The sequence below is a fragment of the Varroa jacobsoni genome, unplaced genomic scaffold, assembly GCF_002532875.2.
Source record: "Varroa jacobsoni isolate VJ856 unplaced genomic scaffold, vjacob_1.0 scaffold_795, whole genome shotgun sequence".
Lineage (NCBI taxonomy): Eukaryota > Metazoa > Arthropoda > Arachnida > Mesostigmata > Varroidae > Varroa > Varroa jacobsoni.
In genome coordinates, this window is record NW_019213697.1 from 72,684 (window position 1) to 94,777 (window position 22,094).

Genomic DNA, 22,094 nt, shown 5'->3' on the forward strand with positions numbered 1-22,094 from the left:
GTTGCTCCGAAGCAGCAATTCGTTGGCGCTGGAAAACGCGATGAATAACTCGACGGAATGTAACTAGATCAATAATAAGTACAACAATTAGAGGAATAGAGGCTATAAATTCAATAGGGGGTCGACGTATGAGGAGGAGATAAGGTTGACAGACAGACAAACAAAAACAATGAAACATTATTGTAGCAAGTTAAGTTTAAAATTCTGTGCGAATTTAAGTAAGCTTTGCTTTCAGTAAGGAATTATTTATCTTAGTGGATTTTCATGTACCTGTTATATAAGTAGACGATGTGTTGTGGTGACTGTGTTATCTTGATTGATTTGTGCCGTAACCCTCGCAACGGCTCGGGCACGATTAAGTTACCATCTAAAGATGCTTTGCTTCCATCAAGTTGCGTCGAAGGCGGATAACTCGAATAGAAATGATATTGTCTAAAAAATTCTATCACACTACATCAGCGGTGCCATTTCTAAAGCGTTGGCAGCATACATTAAATGTTGCTAAATAATTATAGCTGTTTTAAAATTCTAGGCATGTTAGTCAATGGTATTAGCTTTTCATAGTAAATAAAGTCATAAAGTAAATGTAAATGAAGATTTGCCAACTTTTCCCGTTGGTACCCTGCTTAGGAATAGAGATCTGCTGTGTTCGTTGACTGTTACGCGGAGCTCTTTCCATAGGTAGCTTTAAGCGTTACGTCAGATAGATCTTCATTAGAGGACGGCTTGATGTTATTGTTGCTGTTGTCGTCGTTTTCATTGTTGGTAGTGACGCAACTCGGTCTAATAATCCTATTGCAGTTGTTGTTTTGAAAGCTTCAAATCAAGATGGCGCAGAAGAGCACCAAGAAGAAGCAGGGCAAACAGGCTTCGGTCTAAAGGCGCAACAGCAAGCAAACCAAAAACAGAGTAAAGAAGAGACGAAATAGAAGAAGGAGACGCTTACAGAGACGACAATGATGACACCGAAAATGAGAAAGCAGTAAACATTTTGGGGCTGGGCTCTTACATATTCAATTTTCTATCCTTCTCTATCAACTGCTGGTACTTTAGTTCGCGGGCTGAAGTTCATTGCTGTTGTATTTATCATCGTGATGGCCATGGATTCGTTACAGATCTAAAAGAAGTTCTACCCAGCCGAAAATCATAGAATAAGAAGCTAAGAAAGTCTAAATACAAACAAAAAAACAACAAATATGAGAGGTTAATTTCGACCCCAAACACCCCACACGAAGCTGTGCAAATACGTATTCATCAATGTGATTTATCGTTACCAACTCACGATATATAGACTCACAAAAAAATTTAATACTCACATAAACACCAACGTTTCACACAGATGTAAAACACACAGACAATTCAATGAATATTCGCGTAAATGTGTCGGTAATACTTCAATATTGCTTCATTAAAATTTGGGTCGAACAGCACTTTACTGGCCATTATCGTTGCACCGGGTGACGTCTCGTTCAGCCTATTGCGATTAGTTCTCTACTAGTTGTTGTATTTAGTACTAGCAACGCTTATCAATCTGTACGTAGCTAGATTGATTATATAGAACCTATTCGAAACCAGATACTGCAGTGGAGGATTACGTCAGACGTGTGGCTCTCAGCATCATGTCTACGATCGGCTTCCACCCCCATATCACCCCCTGTTCGTAAATTTAGTAGCTGAATACGTTATCCCTGCAGAGATATATACAGTTGAACGAATAGGTGGATTCTCACATGATTCAAATCCTTCTACCAAGAAGCCTATTTCTGACTGCTGGATGGCATGGTTTTTCTGCCTCCTTGAATGCTGCACGTAAAATCATCCGGCCCATTTCGGGAATTTTTAAAATTACCTTTTTCCGTATTTTTACTATACCTAGAGTACATTGCTTATAGGCTCTGCTGACGTTTCAAAAAATAACAAAGAATAACTTTTTGTTTTTTCAAAATGATAATGTGAATATTGGTGCAGGTGGAATCGAAATTACATGGCCCACTTTCATTATTAAAAGTCGTTCCTCTAAACAGAGACAAATATGCAACATTTGATTGCTCTGAGAATGCGGGCATATTTCGAACTGCAGCTTTGTTTTGAAAGGTCTTATAAGTTTAGTAGAAATCTTATTTGTTTTCGCTACGAATATCCTAAAACTGTAGTTACAGCTAATATTTTTCTTGTAAGATTTTTCCAGTTACCATAATAGCTGAGTACGATAAGGCTTAACTTCCAAAAACCGACAAGTGGGAGCCACATTTAGGACAAAATTTGCACTAAATATAAGGCGTTCAAAATATTAATTACATGTGTGCTATAGCATTGTAAAAATGATTCAATTTCGGCGTAAGCACTGCCTAGAAATTACAAAGCTACTTTACTTTTTGTAACTTCTACACCATAATTATAGCTGTTATTATTATTTGCATTCTTATCATTGTTATCAGTTTTTCTACTATTTATATAGCTGTGTGATTTGTTTCACACTCTGCAGTAACATGAAACATTTATAGTAAAGCTCCTTTGACTCCCTTTTTCTTGAAAAAGCGTTAAAATATCAATCTTTAGTTAAGTTTAAAATCCAAATTTCAATGTTCCTTACCATTTTCGCTGGGGGCGGATGGGGTTATTCACCCCACTAATCATAAAACGCACCATTACCAATAGCAGTTACAGTAAGCGTTGACTTCTAATTAAGAACACAATGCATAGGAGTAAAATGGTGCAAATGTTCATTAAGTTCTTATAGTGTGAACGCAGAACGCCTTGTAAGATGTACAGTGGCGTACGATCGAACCACGAGATCAGTCTAGCAAAATCTTCCGTTCAGTTAGTGATGTGTTCTTGGGTCATTTAGAAAAAAAGATTACTATATATTATTCTAGAAGTTCTATTATGTTCATGCATTCAAATTATATTACGTATATTGCTGCCATGCTCCGTGGCAGTCGATTACGTACATCTTAATGATATATGCACATATGGCTTGGAGATTGTATATACACTCTGGACTAACATATCTGTTTCGGCAAAACTGTTGTGTATATTTATGATAAATATGTCCTTGTAGGCCAAAGGATTGAGATTAGGTTCGTAGGTTAGCTTGAGGAGCTCATCAGAACATGGTGGACAAAGCTGCGAACCTAGAATTAAAGACTACCCGTAGTATCATGGATATTCATTTAACTCTTCCATTCTTCTGCAAAAGAAAAACACTGGGCTAAAGAAGCATTAAGACGTTTGTTGTTTGATTGACGGAGGCGCAGATACCCAGCTTTTCCTGAAGCAAAGAGAAAAACAATATATGTATATATATATATATATATATATATAATAGATAAATAAGCATGATGCAGACACGTCGAAGTGGCGTTGCTAGAGACACTGAGGCTCTCGATGTTAACGCGTTAACGATGACAATCAAAGCAATGCGTGAGTGACGCTGTAAAAGCATCGCTGAACTCCTGCGAACTGTCGGGACAACAAGAACCGCAAAATGAGCGACAGGAGCTTCTTTTCGCGTCTTCTGTTATTATCGCGTTGTTGCCTATTCTGTTGACTTCCGTCAACTGAAATGCTGTTATGACGGTAGTAATTGAGTAAGCAGCAACCGCTGTAACGAGAATGACTACCTGGTCGGTGCTGGCGTTTTCGGTCCTTCTGGCCACCGACCTGCATAAGCATGTATTAGCAGAGTGCTTCATGTCCATCTGCCTTTTGCGGCTGAGTTTTTTTCTTTTCTCTTTTTGCGGCTTTTGGCCTGGGATCGATGACACTTTTGTGAGTAGACGCTGTCTGCTGAGAAATGTGACGATTTGAAGTACAACGAATTCATAAACTACTGTATAACGCTTAGGCTACCCTCGCAGCGGCAAAAACCTTCGTAATCTTTCATGGTACCCGTTAACTAACGCCACGAAATAATGAAACTGATTAAAAGCTGGTCCAATCGAGAACATCTCTATCAGATTATGAGGTTATTATTCTGAGGCGTACATTGATGCGGATGTGTGACTGATTAACAAGCGTATAATTTTTCTGTGATGCCGGGCATATCCAGCTGATAACGATACGCATCAGTTGTGTTACTATTGCAAATGCGTTGAGAGAAAATGGTTCTACTTCCTGGCTTGACAGCGTTCAATTATATAAGCCGTGTTAGATTAAATAGTATTATTAAATTGGAATTCCTTCATAATTGTTAGGTCACACCGTCTAGAATAAGGACTTTGATGCGATGTACTACTCCGTAGAAGCCCCTAGCACCTTCGAAGCGCTTATTCCAGCTCAGAAAACATAAATTAGCCCAGGCCAATTATTTCTCCAGGTGCAAGTATAGGACACTGTGTGTGTGAGACTTTGTTCTGCCATTTTAAGGCATCTCTTACTGTTTCTCTAGTTTTTTTCCGTGCTCGATAGCCACTAATAAATTTCTTATTTCGGCCAAAGTCTCTCAGCCAGCTGCTCCCGCAATGGGCGATATAGCTTATAATATGGAAGGGATCAATTTCGATTATTCTACAAGTACATATATGTAGTGACGCCTGTTAAACGTAACTGTACAGTTAGCTGGTATTGCACACTCAAGTAATTCGAAGAATTATCGCTGAGGATCCGAAGCGCTTACGGTTGCTAGTCTGGTAGTCCTCGCTGTCGAACCGCTAAAATTTGAAAAAATAGGTGGCAAACGCTAGATGCCAAAATATACACTTGAAATCGGGCATAAACAGTTGTGTATACTTAAATGAAAAAATCGATTGTGATTGTGATAAGCAAAAAGATGAAATCGTGTAGTAGATTTAGTTGAATCGAATTTAATTACAGCAAGGGCTGAACTTAGTCTTATTTGAGAGACATAACCATCAGGTTGAAACCTTTCAAGGTTTTGTGTCATAAAAATTATTGTCGGCGGATATACTCTCGTTAGGTAAATACCCTTCTGGCGAGATCGTACAACAGTTTCATGCGCTAATGCAAAATTACGCTATATTTATATTCTCATTGGACCTCCCCCGCAAAATTTTCAAAAAAAAAAACTGACTAGTTTAAGATTTTTAGTAAACATATGGGGAATATCGACAACTCAGAAACGAATTTTTCAAGATGCTGCTTAATGTTACGAGGAGGCCCTTCGCAACCTTTTTCTTCTATATGTTAGTTGGGCTTTAACCTCGAATACGTCATCCAAAAAGTAGAAGAACCCTGCGATTCTAATCAGTGAGTTTGCTGAGTCAGGGTTTACTCTGGGTTCTTTCTGATCTTTCACTGCGTCGATCGCCGGCGTCATTGTGAACCAACGAATGGAAGACAGCCACGAAGAAAGGATGGTGGCCAGGTTTTAAAGGAAAGAAACTAAGGAAGGCTGCAGAGGTACGGGGTTAGCTGCTAGGCGCGCTTCTGCTGATATTGCTGTATTTTCTACATGAGATATGTATGTATATATATTCATTGATTATGTAAGAGAGTAGCGGTGCAGCAGGTACAGTTAATCGTTTACCAATATAATTAATTAAAATAACTAAGTAATATCGGTGATTATAGATAATATCTACATTTGGAGCATGCTTTTCATGACCTGAAGCTAATGATGTGCAGAAATTTAGTAAAAATCCGTGCGTGAGAAAATCGAGCGAGTAGCAGTTTTAAAGTGTTGAATTGCGATCGAGTGCTCAATATTTGGCTAATTATTATTGTAAATAGTTCGTTCTTAAAGCTTTCGCATTAGAGTTTTATAAAGTTTTTTGGGCAGATAAAAAAAAAAAGTTAATTTCATTGTCTCAATAACACTCGTTATGTTGTATATTAGATACGGTAACGCCTCGTATTTTCTATGAAACGTTTCGATATTCCCTTAATGTTTCGTGCGTATAGGTAAAATTTATTTGGTGACCATGCGTATTGAGGTGCGCTCGACGCCATATGCATGATTTTTCGCCTACTCGCTCAGGTACTGCTTGGTCCGCTGACCCGATCTTACGCAATGTTCTGTTCGTTGCCGGGTTCTTTGGCAACGATCAACCCTTGCCTACATTTGCAATCGTTTAAAATGTTGTATATGTCGGGAGCCATCGCATCTGTGAAGCTCGACATCGTCCTACACAGATTTGAGAAATACTCAAACTAGGAACACTGTCTACAACGTCGAGCGACATGCGCTCTTCGTGTAATTGCCGCCTGTGTACAGACATCATCAGAGCATGTAGACTGGGACAATGGGAAGGTGCCTGTGACTGTCGTAACTATTCTGATCGACTTCTTCTCTCGGGACGCGGCCTACCACTCTTCCTCTATAAGAATCACCGGCAGTGGCCTGTGCAGCTTTCAGCAACAAACGATTGCCCAGCTGGTCGCGGTGATGCCGGCTGAGCTGGATAGAATCTACTTGATGCTACAGAGAATCACCGGAGCGGCTGTCCTCGGTTACATAGCCACTCACAAAGCTGTAGACGCCTCTGTTGGGCCTCTCGATGGGTTTCACTTCCCAGGACCGACTAGTCCTGCTTCGTCCCCTCTTCGCGAAGATCTGTTTGCGAATTATTTAAGCTAGACACTAACGAGACTATCTATGCCATCCTTCGCTATCTCTTTTCCTGATATTACTAGCCCAACGACGACGAGTACTGCAACGACAATTGCCAGACCACTATCGCCTTGTCGTTCCATCTAAAATGGAAACTTTTAAATATGTATGTATTTCTATTTGTATTAATAAGCCTTCTTCAAACAAGTTCCGTTTATTTTCTTTCATTGTCGAGTATCAGGTTTGTAAAGTTAAAGGGGCATTAAGCTAAAGTTAAAGCAGAACATTTACAATTAAAACGAAACTGTGGGTTCGTCACCTAATTGTTTTACGTCAATTTTAATTACAGGCGGAAGAAAACTGAGAGCTAACCTGTGTGCGGTGATGAAGCGCTTTCTTTTGAATATTCCTGTCTTAAGGAGAAAGAACATCTTTATTAATAGAGCACCTATCACAAAGAGATTGATTGCAGATTGTATTTGTTTTGTCTCATTGGACAAGGTTGCTTGGAAGGATCGGTCCAACTGAATGAACTTCGAACGCAGGCGCTTCTCAGGTCTACCGACCGCCTTTTCCTTATTTTAGATACAAATTTGCGTGCAAGAGTATGTGTCCGCGCTGACATACCAGAACTGGGTTGTCTAGCCAATTTAATAGTTTTTCAAACAGTCAATTACGTATATATCACCACCTAAACAATAGGGTTTTATTTATTTAAGCTTTCGCTAAATGTGTCTAGCAAGTTCCCGAAATGCAACAAACGTTCCAAAAGATTAAGAGTCTGTCATCATATATATATTAAAAATATCGTATGTATATATATATATATATATATATATAACGTTGTAGGAACTTTTTAGGAGCATTTAGCGATATCTTGAGGGAGGTAAATAAAACGCTATAGTTTTGGTGGTGATATATGCCTGATTCATCGTTTTGAAAAGCCAGGGCTAGGCAGCGCAACTCAGGTCTGTCAACGCATATATATATATATATATATATATATATTGACCCATCAAGTGGCAACAAGCAGTTCCGCTAAGAGTAAGGTGTGCATATAATCCCCAAAAACAGGAACGTTATACTGACGCTAGCACGTGAAACACGGAAGCGATCATTCCGAGGTATTTATCCCTATATTAAAAGTCTAACTTCTAAATTGCAAGGCTATCAATTTATGTAGTCTTTGAGTTGACAGACTCGGATGGAACGTTCCTTTATTTCGCTTTTCTCTCAATCAATTTGTAAAGTCCTTTACTGAATCCATAAGACAATCTCTGGTAGTTAAAAAAGATTTAACCATTATGTTAACTAGTACGCAAGGTTATTTTCTATCTGTAGCACGGGAAGATCACAATCATCGGTATGACAGGCTCTTGCAAATTAGGACAGTGATGCAAGCGAGCAATAGGGACAGTTTTTCATTTTGCTTTTTGTGGATAATCCAGCCTAAAAGCCTAAAGCAGTCCTATGACTGCCGTTGGCTACCGATAGGCTTTGACTGACTCGTTGACTTTGACCGGCATGCGGGCAACGGCTTGGTCGCGTGATGAAAACAGTTCCACAACGACCATTGACAACAGCAGTTGTTGTTTTTACAATCGGGACTGGCATTAAAACAAAATGCCAGTGGGAACGACACGTTCAACAACACAGAACCGCATTGAACCGCCGACCACTATGAATGCTAGCGCCACTGGGAACGTAGCGCCCGCTACACTGCCGAGCGAATTACGTTCGTACCGCCTTCAAATCATTCCATCCTGTTTCGTGTCCAGCCATCGTAATCTTAATAATAATAATGGTAGCTAGTTCGCAGTGACAAAATCAACTGGGCGACGGTTAAATGTAGAATTAAACTAGATTATAGTTGTAGTTGTGCAGGAGCATCAAGCGTGGACATCATACTAGTCAATTGAATAAAAAAAATTTAGACGAAATTTCATGTGAGAAAACAATTGACGTATACAGCCAAAATAGAGTTACTTCGCTCGTTGTTCTACCCGCTAGCGTAGACTTAATTCACTTCTTCCTGCGAAGTGTCTCAGCCCCTTTGCCCACTGACTCTGTTGGGAGTATAAGGTCCCGCACTTGCGGGGACCACGGCCTCCCTTAGTTCGTGCTAGCATCCACTTGTCACGCTATCTACGATTACGATTCCTCTGTTGTAGGGACCAAGCTTCTGGCAAACATTAAAACAGAAATTAAAGCAGAGAACGTAGACGTTTGTGGGCGTTATCATTTTATCGGAGAAGCTTAAGTTCTGCTTTGCGCCGACATCTTATACTTAATAGGAGCCTGATTGCAGAAGAACACGTATACTGCCTCTTATCTATGATATGTCTAGGAATCTCGTAAACGTATCAACCTGCTAAGATTTACAGCAAATAGAAGATTCGATGCCAAACAGGAACACTTCGGAGCATCACAAACAATTTACTAAATAGCTATAGCAATACATTAAACGTACTAGCTTTATCTTTTCAAACGATTTAGGTGACCACAAATATAGTTTCACAAATGTTTAATTATAATACACATAGATATCATCATTATACATGCGCACCAATGTGAATAGGACTCTCTGCATATTCAAATGAAATTGTCTCTACTTATCGGCGGAGACCGAGCTCGGGATCGTTTGGAAACGTTCGTCAGATCGTTTGTTTTTGCTACCTCGTTTCGAATTCTGCCACAATATAGTAACTATATATTTGGTGGTATAAATCAATCTAGAGAACTATATTATTTTCTTGGAATCTGAATACTGGTCCGTCACTTTACGATGTCGCATCTACATCAGCTCGCGTAGAGTAACGTCAGCAACCATTGTTGCGTACAACAAGATATTGGCAAGTGCTATATTTTCCTCTACAAAATGCATCATTTTTTCTAAGATGTTCTATTTTTTTTTTTTTTTGGGTAACTTGGTGGCAACGCGTGGGTATGCTAGAACGATAGCCTCCCTCGAATGTTCTCGTTAATGTGACAAGGCACCCCCTGTCTTATTTTGTGTCAGCTGGTACTTTACTCTCGTTTGTCCCTCTGATTCGAGCGACTTGTCTCCTACAATAAAGTTCCTTATTTGTTATTACCCAAAGAACAATCACATAAGACATGAAACAAAAGCACGATAAAAACAGAACAAGTTGTTCTGAATATACACTGTATTAAGGGCAAGAAACAACACTTCCCATATCAAGCGATAGTCAACGAAACTATAACAGCACAATTTAAATTCGAGAAGAAGTATATCAAATAAAGTGCTAAACTTAAGTATGAAAATTTGGTATCAATATGCTTGATACGTTTTCTAATGAAAATATGCCATAGGGAACTTCTTTGGGGCAAATTACCATCATGCAGTTGCATCATTTAGACTATCGGTGATATTAACAATAAAGAGCAAATGTTCCCATTATTAAGTGACAGTTGTACAGTGTGCTAGTTTGGCATAAATGTGGTACTACCAAATAAATACAGACTAGATTTTCGCAGCAGATCAACTTGTCAATCTATGGCTTTCAAAAATCTTTACCATTTATTTTTATTACGGGAGACAATTGTAGGGAATAAAATACCATTCTGACACAGAAATACCGTGTAATTTCGCCGTTAGGTAACTGATACTTTGTCCGAAAGGATTTCAGGTTCAACACAGTTAATGCGTCTATACCTGTTACAAAGTTGTTTTTCGTTTAAACAGTCTATCGCATAAAGTTGATCCGTACTGTCGTTAAGCGACAAAACGACCGTACTATTTTCTAGTAGCAGTTTTACATTATTGGCACATGTTAGGTGTATGCGCGCGTTGATGGACTGAACCGGCGACCTTATCCTTTTGCCAACCTTACCGCCTCTGCAGGCTGGGTTACCGCCACAATAAAATTTAGGCGGTTTTTATTTGTATAAAATCTGTAAAAAAAGTGTATTACAGGTTAGAGGTTTAATTTTTTCAGATGCGAGATAATTCCACGTCTTCTCCTACCACAGGCTGCATCTAAACTTACATAAGAATTTCGATGTAATATTTGGAGAATAGTTCTAAAAAAACTTTGTTGCCACAAAAACTTAATGCCATCCCACTCGAAGCACCCCATCGCTGTCATTGCCAGCTTCCGACTAAGCTGAGCGCTGTTGTCTTTTGCGGAACAACGCGCTTTCGCTTTAGCCTATCCGCAGTGGGTCGCTGAGGCTGCGGCAACTGCCCCTAAGCCGGACAGGCCGAATGTCGCTCATATATATATATCTAAAGGTTCCTCTCCCCGTTTTCTCTCAACGTTCTCCTTGGACCACTTCGGGCCTCTTCCGCTTCTGGGGCTTCGCCCACGAGGGCTTCGTCGACGCTGCCAGCGAGGTTCGAACGAAACAGGAGGAAGACAAGGGGCAGGCGAACAGCAACAGCGTTTGGTGGTCAACGATAGCTGTTGCTCGTGGCTGAACCCTCCGTCCTAACAAAACTGCTTCATCACTATAGTTCTTGTAAGCTTCCTTCGTTGGCGTGCCGGACCTCCGTGGGCAGTCCCGCAAATACTGTGAGATTATAGTCGACATCAAGATTAACAGATCAGGTAACGCAAAGCTTCTGAGATCTGCCGGACAATGGCAAACCGTCGGAAGACGCCAGGTAAGTAGATGTACGACTCGTCTACAACTATAGAATCGCTTGATAGCAATAGGCTGTGTATGGACTCTAAATTGCAATGTTTAACCGGGCAGTGCGAAACGGAAAAGTCTAGACATTTATTAGGCCTTAGACGGGTAATAAAGAAGCCTAGGTTAAGAATTGTAAACGTCAAACGCTGTTCTCTACTGCTGTGGCTGTTGGCCAATGTTAGGATGTGAGGAGGGGGTCATGGACCTGTTAGCCTAGAAAACTTTCTAAAACAATAATTTAACCAAGGCAAGCAAGGTAAGCATTTCTCTACCTCTGGAAGACCTAGTCATATTTAGAAAAACCAGCGATTTGAACAAGGTCTGTTTATATAAGCTAAATCTTCAAGCTCATTTACCACAAAAGGTGTCGATTCAATGTGATATAGACGTCAAGATGAATATCGATTGACAAAGCTGAATACCCATTGCTTCCAAAACTTCGAAACTACCGAAAGCTACAATCTGACAACTCGGAAAGAAACTATATAAAATACGGAGGCAAGCTTAAAAACAAGCATGGGTAGATTCTCCTGTACATCTATCAACAAATGCTAGATATTAATGCCTGATTGCAGAATAACACGCGTCTCTATTTTTAAGCATTCTAGATACAAAATGAGAAACAACTGCTGAGTTTGACGAGCTTACGCAACACCTCAGCTTTTCTATTCGGATCATGGGTACACAGAAAAAATCTTTCGTTCACAAATAGGCAGTTTGGTTTACCGCTTACCACTTCCTACACCTGTGTAACTATTCACGGGATGAGTATGTGATCGCCTATACCATTACGCAGAAATACTAAACAATGTTTAGGCATTTTTTAAGAGATTTCCCGTGAGCGGAGATTTCGGTTTTAAATGTTCTGGAATTTCGTTCCTTGGGGATATTTAACAATAAAGCACAATTTTTGCATTAATGCTATTGTTTCCAAGAATATATTTTATATTACAATGAAATGTAATCTTCCTTCAGTATATTGCCACATGTTCTATGAGGCCGAAGCAAAACAGTTAACTATGTCAGAGTAGACACCCCGCCTAAATCAAGATGGAAGACAGTAGAAACAATCATTTGTTTATCTTCATATAGAAATTCAGTAGCTTTACGAGGTACATCGCACAAGAAAAGGTCAACCGTTGATCAATAAGGGCAGACGCATGCTGAGCCGAAAATCAGATGAAATGCCTCATAATCAGTGTAACGGTAAAAAAAAAAACGGTCTGATGCACAACACGAGAATAGCGTTAGCATCGAACTCGGCTAATAAGGTTGGCTGCTGGGTGCTGAGCAGACGCGCCAAGAAGCCAAAAATGTTTGAAATAAAATATTTTTTTGTTGCGTCCCAATAGTGCCTATTCAAAAAACTTGAGTAGATCCTCAGTACACGTTGCGTTACACCCAAATAAATGCAGCTGTCTCCCGGCAGTTTGGTTCCATGCTCAGCACCTTACAGGACACTTTTATTCTGTACAGTGACCCTGACCTGCCTAAGTGGTAGCAGTAATCCTCAGAATTGAAGATCGCAGCTAACATGATTGAGCACTCCGAAAACGCGTTATACTTTAATCTTGTTCTTCTTCTCAAATCTGTGGATTAGTCGTCCGCGACGTAGCTCTAGGTTGGTTCCCATTCGACAACACACTGCTACGTCATATTTCTATGACTACGTGAATTGACGAACACTCGGATCGCAAGCCTTTGTAACGAATGACCGGGGTCATGCTTGCCAAAAGGGCCGATGATAACAACAGAAACAACGAAAAGAAAAAAACGAAGAAAGATCACAAGAGCAGCAACAATTGTTGTACCAGAAGCACCAGTACGAACGATTCTTCCACGCGACGCGGAACTTCCACTAGCGGCGGCGACTGGACCCTTTGTTATTCTACGACGTCGCTAGCATCATCCATCCGTCGTCATAACAATACGACACGTAGCCAAAAATATTCAATGACTATAGTCGTCGTCGCAAAAGTGACCGTTATTGTTGAGTGTCAGCGAGCGGCTGCGGTAACAATAATGTTGCTATTGCTTCTGTACCATGAACCGGCCGGCGTACATCGGCCATATACAGATGCACTCATAAAGCGATAAGCACACTCGCACTGATAAGCGACACAAGCGCCATCTAGAGCTGCTGAGTTGCTTTGTGAGTAGCCTGAAAATTGTAATTCCGTTTTGTTGTCGTTGTTATTGTTACGTTATTGTCGTTTTTTTTTTTTTTTTTTTTATTACAATTAATTAATAAACTTTTAAGGCAAAAATGAATAGCGTACGAGTTTCTGTTTCGCTGAACTTTATTTTAGCTGTAACTAGTACCATGGGATAGCTATAGCTGAAAACGGTCGTTCGGCGGATCTGAACCATTTGGCGTTAGACCACCTACGAGCGTTAGAAAGCTAGGACATACTTGCCTCGATGCTATGACACCCCAGTTTTCGTCTGTTTCTTGGTTCTGATGATCTCGATGGGGATCCGTCAACTAATTTAATCCTTTGATGTGTCAGCTTCTTTGATATGTTGAACTCTACAGTAAAACATCCGCAAATAACGCAGCGAAAATGTACTACAGGAGCAGTTCTCTGCACTACGTTAAACCATGGATGTACAGAGCCTTCCCTCGACCAGGCGTCAGGAAAGTCGTCGTTTGAGGCAGCCTTATTTTTCTCGAAGATTAACGATGGCTAAAGCATAACAGCAATAATCTTTCTAGCTTTCAAAACGATTGTAGGGTAAATCGGAGTTGGCCAATCTTATTAACTATTTCTAGGCTTATGGGATGCTTAAAAAAGCGAATTAAGTATTCTGTAAACAAAAGCTTTAAAGATCTTATGCCGTTTCACATGTCTTTTTGTAACAAACTCCGTAAACTGAACAGTATGAGCGTTTGTGGCCTACGCTTTTGTAATTCGCGCACACTGATTGCTTGCTTCCAATTTCTGCTGTGGACAAAAAAACAAAACCAAGCTAATATAATAATGTGTATTATTTATGTATTACGTCTTCAACTTGCAGAGGTAGACAGTAGGAATATTTTTCTGAAGATGTTTGAGGTATAGTAATTAGTTCGTAGAAAACATATATTAATGGACGGTTGTGATGGCGTGTCCAACTGAAAAAAGGCTTCTAGAAAGCAAAAGTAACATTTACCTTGGTGGAGAAGAAATAAATCTGTGCCGTACTCCGATTTAGCCTGCTCCATTCGGCGATTCTGGGCATTTATTTTGTTTGCATAATTATATATACTATCAGGCATCATATCTACCTTATTATACGTAATTTGTCCCCATAGGACGAATAACGCGATCGTGTAGGAATACTCCACATGAAGTAACAATTTATCTAATCGACTTCTCAATGATTAATGGTTACTGCCGATTTCAGTAATATATAATAAATCAATAATACACTGAATAGGTAAGACGTACCAAAAGTGGTCTGGCATTAATATCAACATGTGTAACCTCATAGCCTGCCATAACAGGAAGGCCCAGAAGACTTTCTAACCACGCGGCACTTCAGGCCAGCTGGCGGCTGGCGGGCACCTCTATTTTATTAATCTGTGCATGTGTAGTCTTGTGTTAGATGTTTCCAGTTCGCTTAAATGACGTTATACGATTGAGCGCTCATGGAAAAAATATCTCAGCGTATCATTGTAATCGTCTAAACTTCATTAACGCGCTTCCACCGACGGCGATAGCGTTCCTCTTGTCCACATGAAAGAAACAGCTTGCGGCTAGAGCTTTTCTGTGGACATCCAGGGTATTCTACATCACCTTACGCAACGGCGACCCGTAGTGCGTCCGTCGCTGTACCGGCTCTATTTTCATAGAGCAATAGGTTTTCGAGATTATCGTTGAAACGTTAAGCTACAAGTCGGCGGATATATTTTCACTCTTTCGTTAGTGTTAATATAGCCTCTAATGGTCTAGGCCATTTCGCGAGCCTATCGAGCCACGCAGTAGCGCATCTTATTAATTAAAGGATCTTTCTCATCGTATAAATGATTTCAAAAATATCCAACATGTGTAAAGCCACGCGAACTACAGTGGCGACGCGCATGGGAAACAGGCCTCTGTTATGACAGGTGCCTTTCCTGTCATAACAGAGGCCTGTTTTTTTTGAGCATGCCCAGAGAGCGCGCGTTTGAAGGATCTTATGCTAAACTGATACTCTATTTTGAAACGTCTCAACTGTGTAATGATCTGAACGTTAAAACTGCTCCCAATTATTTCAGACTATATACTATAAAGTCTTCAGCTTTCGTACCGATACAGAGCTGATATTTCTGTTTATCGCGAATTTTATTTTTTAACTATTTTGGTAACGGAGTTTGTCCCTATTTCTCAGACGGCGATAGCAATTCCTGTTAGCTTGTTTTGACAGACAGCAAATAGATATAACAGTGACAGTGTATTATCAATGTCAAAGGACGAATTATCAAAGGACGAATAGTCCATATTCATTCGAGCGCAAAACTCTCGTTTTTGGATAGTTCAATAGTAAGTAATTCAATAAGTATCGTTTTGTTTACTGCTGGACATTATTTTGAACTAGCCACGAACAGGACGTGGGAGAGTCAACGGGCAACAGTTTCTATCTTTGCTGGTGCGAAAGTCCAGTAGTCCACAAATGGCGTGCTAGCTTCCTCGATAAGCCATCAATTTCTACATTATTTTTCGTTTATTTATATTCTATACTCCTAGGTCCACAGGCCTGTTCTATCCAAGACGACCCTGCAGAGGGCACGGATCCGGCTGATTCGTCGTGGGTCGCTAGGCGTCGAAAAGGTCGGCAGAACGAATGGAGACGATCAAATGAATACTCTTTCCTGCGAGAAATGTATCTTTTTGCATCTAACAGAGCGTAATGTTAATTTGGGCAAAATAGCCGTGTTTTATGATTCCTGCTTTTTTAGGTGTTTTTTTTTTTTGCCCAAATATCTTATGCATGATTATGGCAAAGTTGTAGGGGCTAAAATGGGCTATTATGGTAAGATAAGATGAGTCTAAATGAATAAAGCGGGTATTTCCTGGCACTAATCGAAAACTCTGAATGAGCTAAATCGAAATCGGGTACATGTTCTCATCTCCTTAATTTTAGTTTTTAAGTTCCTGCTCGTCGTCGTTGGTTGAAGAGTGGAAATTTAGCATGGTTCGCTTTGTGAAAGGTTTCTCAACGCCATGCGATGGGTATCGATGAGCTCAATAAAGATGCAGTGATTGATATTTTCGAGCCTCGTTGACCCTGTTGCTTTTAAGCATCCCTCAGCTGTTATTTAAGCGAGCCTCTAATAACTGTGAATTGGCAAGTTTAAGCGGCTAGTGTTGGATTGACTTTATATCTAAAAAAAAAAAACCTACTTAACCTCAAGTTCCAAATTCCAAATTTCCAAAAGGAATATATGAATTTCTCAAAAAAACAAAACAAAAATACTGATGACGCCCCGGAAATGGAGTTAATACACCAAACAAAACAAATATGTTTATTATGCCTTAACTTTATTTAATATGTGCAGCTACCTATAATAAAAAAGTTAAAAATCTTTCAAGCCTTGTTGATGCTTGGGGTACAGGATAACGAAGCTAACTGATTCTATAAAAAACAACGTCTGTATTACGTAAAAGTTGTAGGTTGAACGACGGCCAGCTTTATTCACGTGCGCCCCGTAAAGAAGTTGGGCCGGACCGATTTTTAGCTGGTCGCTAGAATTTTATCCAGGGAAAAGCTGCGAATAAGATAGAGCCGACTTGTTTTTTAATTCTATTTTTTCATAAAACGTAGCGTTAACTTGGGCAAAGCGATATTTTTTGGCGATTTACTTAATAGCCGTTAAGTTTCTCGAAGGCGCGTATCGGGAAGTTGTTTTTCAAGCTTTACAAAGTGGGAGTAGCATTTATTTCGAAAGTTTTCGATTTAGTTGCAAAGTGGTTAATTTGCCGAAATCGTACGCATTAATGAAGATCGATAGAAGCACTTCAATTCATTTTCTTCATAACTTCGAATACTTATTTCCAGAAATCGTTTTTCCCCTATTAAAGGGGTTTGATGTTAATTAGGTTCGTTTGCGAAATAATTGATGTAATCGTTATACATGATTTATATTCCTCTGTACAAATAATGAATTTGTTCGGTGGGTAAAAAGTGACACAAACAGGATAAATGCCACAGAATATCATAGCAGGATTCGAAACACGGACTCATTTGGAGAGCGAGAATGGCAGAAAGGTTGGCCTATGTGAGGACGCCGCGCACGGCTGGAGATGAATTCTACGCGTAGAAGTAGTTACGTAGTTATGGGTAGTTCTGAAACCAAAATCGGCTGTTGCCCCTCTAAGCAGGATATACGTGATACGTTACCGAATTCGTTACAATAACGTAAAGAAGTTATAAGGACATTTAGTAACCAATCGCTGGTGGAACAAGGCAATGGGATGACCCCAATCAACTAACTGGGTCAGTGACCCCAACGAAAAGATCGAGAATATTACAGAAATATAATCATTCTAGATTCCGTTAGCACTAATCTAGAATGATTATATTTCTGTGGAAGAAGAGTGCTGGCGGAATTAATATAACAGGGTTCTAAGAGAACTGCAGTCAGAAGTTTGTAAGAGTTTGTATAAATATGGCAGGGAACTTTTTTTTTTTTCGGAATATTAGAACAGGATGATGAAGTAAGTGCAGCGTGGCAGCAGAACTGCTAGAACAATGAAACGCAAAAAGCAGGGAAGCTGCAATGGGCTAAATATCGCGCTGCTAGATTGACTGAATCCCAAAAATAGAGTTACTATGATAGGCTAACTGAACGTTGCAGGGTCTCAAATTAATTAAAACAGGATAATGCTGAAGATGTAGAGTTGCAGTCGATCTGCCAGTTTACATTTTGCCAGGTGTAGCACAAAATAGAACATTTGTTTTGCTGGCAGTACCTGTCAGACTACGGAGTCCGTCTGCTCTTATGCATAGAATAAACAAATACTACAGCCGACGTGTTTTAATAGGACAAGAAAATTTTCTTTTCATACAGCGATAGTCCAATCGTTACATAGAGGCCTATATATGTAGTTCTATTAATAGATACATCTTGAAAAAGCTACGATACACTTGTATGTTCGTACTTAAAATGACTATTCAGGTATGAAAATAGCACACGTTTCCTTGATGTGACGAAAATCTGTTTTGACCAAAGTAGAAATGAATTGAAAAGATACGACGGACATGTTGGTAATATATTTTTTACGAATTATCCTCTGAGACATGTTCTGCGAGAAACATTAACGTTTCACGAACACTTTTGTTGTGTAAAAGCACGTTTTGTTGACAGGCTGGCTAAAATTGCCTACAGCTAAAATGGATACTTTGGCGTGAAAAGGGCCAAAAACTGAATGTGGTTACTGTTTCGCCCATGTAACTCCATTCCATGTTTTAACGCATTCCATGGAATGGTACTTTTCGGTACCAATCGAAATCTCTCGACAAGTTGAATTTAGATAATTTACCTATACCTAAACCTAAATTTTTCAAGTCAAAAACGTCGTTTGAAGGGTGAACACTTAACATGGCGTTACATGTGGGAGGAGTATTTTTTGGTAACAATCGATAGATCTTGACGACCTGAGTAAACTACTATACGTAGTTCTATACCTAAAATGCACACTTCGACGTCAAGAAGGCTAAAAGGGGCCATCAATAAAATGATAATGAGTTTTAACATAGTTTTACCAATTTCATAACATGCTATGGTAGCTAGGCTGAGTGAAATCGGTTAAGTCAACCAATGAAAACAGGCGTGGGGCAAAGCCCACGGGTTCGTATAATTATAATTTAGTGGTTTTCTGTATCGATCTACAAACGCATGAAGATCATGATTAGAGAATTGCAGACCCTGCCCTACAATAAGACAAATAGAAAGCTTTGTTTCCAACTGATAACATTACCGACTTGACTAGCGTATTGAACTACATCTTTGCTGTGATCTCTCAATAGCCGACTGAGGAAACTTCATAAATAACAAAATTGCAAAAATGTTTTAGCGGGGCAAGACGAATGGGATGGATTGAGCGTCATTTACCAGCGCGTGGCTGTGATTGGGTAAGCAACAACCTTGTTGTAATAAGCTAGATGTATCAATGCAAATCCACAACGAAGTTTTCTTTCGATGTCGATGCTTTTACAACTGTGCTGACGGAGTCTCAACTGATTGGGGCTCGGCCCGCCCTCTCGAACCGGGTGGCCGTTGCCGAGCAATAGCACCTGGAAATAGCTGAGATCATCCTTTCAATGTTTGACTCGGAGTTTTCCGCGGATGAATTTGTCCGCGCGGGTATTGAATGTCTAAGCCTTGCAAACAATAAGGAGATAGCAGCAAAAGTATGTATTAACAGTAGATATTAATTGAAATAAGATACATGCTGGATTGATTTTAAATACTTTCTAACACTTTGACAATCGTCTGACACTGTGACATTGACCTTACCTGACCTTGACAAACTGCCATATTGTAACAGCCTGTTTGATATGGTGTCCATCAAGTCTACCGATTTGTCTTAATAAAGACTGAGATAACTCCATGTTACAGGTGCAAACGTCATGTATTGAGCTAGTTCGTACGGCAGGTGGAGCTTTTGGCGAGAAAGTAATCAAGTCCGCACCGAAAGCTGAAACTCTTAAGCGAATGTTCCGTCTCGCGCTACGCATTGACATCTTGCGGGCAGATGGCGTAAAGCAGAAGCAGGCTCCGTCGTCTTCGAAAAAGGGACACTACCTCTTGAGGATTCGACACGTTAATAGCGGCACTACTGTCGACTCCACTGCCCGAATAGAGCCCATCTGGAAGCAGAGCTTTGTAATTGGACCTGTAGAATTTCAAGATTCGGTCCAATTTTCTCTGATATGGAGACCGCAAGCCAGCCGAATAGTACAGTTATGTTGCCGACAAGTTCTTGGCATAATTTCGTTGCCAGTGTCAGGAATTTCCGCCGAAGAGAGTAATATTAAGCCTTTGAAGTTCCAAAACTTAGGCGGTGCCAGTCTACTAGCTCATATTCGTTTATGGCGCGAGCCAAAACGAGCGTATATTTCACATGTAATTGTTATCTTAACCCTTTTGAAGGAACCTGTACGTCTTATCAATAAGTTATCATGGGATTCCATTTGGACACCGCAAGAGACAGCACTCTTGCAGGCCCATGGACTCGGCCTAACCCGTGCAGCTACTCTGACCGCGAGACTGCACGCTTTAAGCATAGCTGCCTCGAAAATCCCGCCAAACTTTTTGCTCGTCTTCGAAACCCTATCGAAGCTCCGGTTAATGCCAGTAAACCCACACGAAGAAAAGGTGATAGATCTATGTCGACGATTCAATAAGGGCATACTAGAATACCTAAAGGATCGGAAATCTCCCGTGAGATGCCTGACCGCCTATGACCAAACGCAATTGGTTGGCATGCTTGGGTGTTGCGCGTTGATCGAGGATTTTGACCTGGTTTTATCAAAAGAGTATTTTAGACAGTTCGTTGTTTCTGAAATCAGCGTGTATTTTGATGAGTGGCTACACCAGTTAACACCACTGAAGAATCAATTTCAGCCGTTTCTAACGGAGTTTCAGAAGATGCTGCTAGATTTCACTCGAACCTACGGCCCCGTAAATGAAATCATTAAGGCAGCATGGGGTGATCATATTAATGAGTTTCTATCGGAGCCAGCGAAAAAGTTCTTGATTTTATTTAAAGATGTAGCGGCTCCCCTAGACGCTAATCGCAGCTTCGACATCTATCGCGTTGTTATTACATTTTGCCGTTATTTTCATGTGAAGTTAAATCTTGAGGACTGCTTCTCCGCATCAACGATTTTAATGTGGTTCAATAAGCTATGTGATAGTCATAAGGAATGGATCACAAAGATTGTCTCCACGGATGACTTCGCGTCGGTAGCGGAGGGCGTGCACTTCAGTTGTGGTTTTCGAGACTTCCGCGATTTACTCTATGATCGTTTATGCTCGATATACAGCTCAATTCTTGTAAAGCCACCGATAATTACAAACAAGTTTGTCGAAACTCTGTGTATATGCTGTTTGTATTTTTGCAAGGAGATTCAGGCCAACTTGATACGAGAAAAATTCTTTGCAAAACTCGACGTAGCCGTCATGAGCGTACGCTTTGCGATGGCCCTTAACGGCGTTTCCGAGTGTTATGAATTGCTACTGCGCGAAACGGTTCGCATCAAAGAGCAGGGTCAAGGCGAAAGTGGTATGCAAGGCCTGCCAGTTATAGGCACTTCATCAATTATTTCAACCAAAACGAATCTTGAATGCAAAATTCGCGAAATAATTGAAGGTTTTTTGACTCGGGTAGCTATTTCCTTAAGACAATTAATGCAGCAGATAGCAAACTGCACAGCGGCCCAGGAAATCGAATCTCATGCAATGATTTTAAACGAGTTCATGAACAAACTTCTTAGCGGGCTGTGTCAAAATATTAACCGAATGTTATTCTCGATTGTTCTTGAGACACTGTTTCGGTGTTGCGTCGAGGTGCTCGGTTCGATCGCCGGTGAGCACCAGCCCTGGTCCCCGTGGCAACCGCGAAGGGACCCGAAAGCATTAGTGGAATGCGCTCGATTAATTCGGGAAAGCTTCTGCGGTTCTAGTGGTGGTCTACCTGCCGAGAAAGTGAATACTCCTGAATTTCTGTGGCTGGAGTCCAAACTTCAGTCTTTAACTCACATTGTATGACTTGTCTAGTAGACATGTCTTTTTTTCTCTAGTATGTGCTTTTAGTCTGTAAAATAAATATGTGGATATAGTTAGATGCTCGCCTATCCTGCAGTGTTTTTGAACGTCGCATCACGAGTGAAAATGAGAAATTTGTTTCTCGCTTAATATTCCTATGCATAGCGGCAAACCGTGCACTGTTATTTTCAG

General features: G+C 40.3%; 2 protein-coding genes across 3 annotated transcripts in view; both read left to right on the forward strand.

Annotated features, from left to right (window-relative positions):
- LOC111263870 (uncharacterized) overlaps positions 1 to 22,094 on the forward strand; it is a 39,694-nt gene that overhangs the window by 9,991 nt on the left and 7,609 nt on the right. The window lies entirely within an intron of this gene.
- LOC147753031 (uncharacterized) lies at positions 19,183 to 21,976 on the forward strand. The gene is made up of 2 exons (XM_086969829.1): positions 19,183 to 19,543; positions 19,752 to 21,976. Exons 1-2 carry the CDS (start codon positions 19,454 to 19,456, stop codon positions 21,903 to 21,905), a joined length of 2,244 nt encoding a protein of 747 aa, XP_086825955.1. The 5' UTR covers positions 19,183 to 19,453; the 3' UTR covers positions 21,906 to 21,976.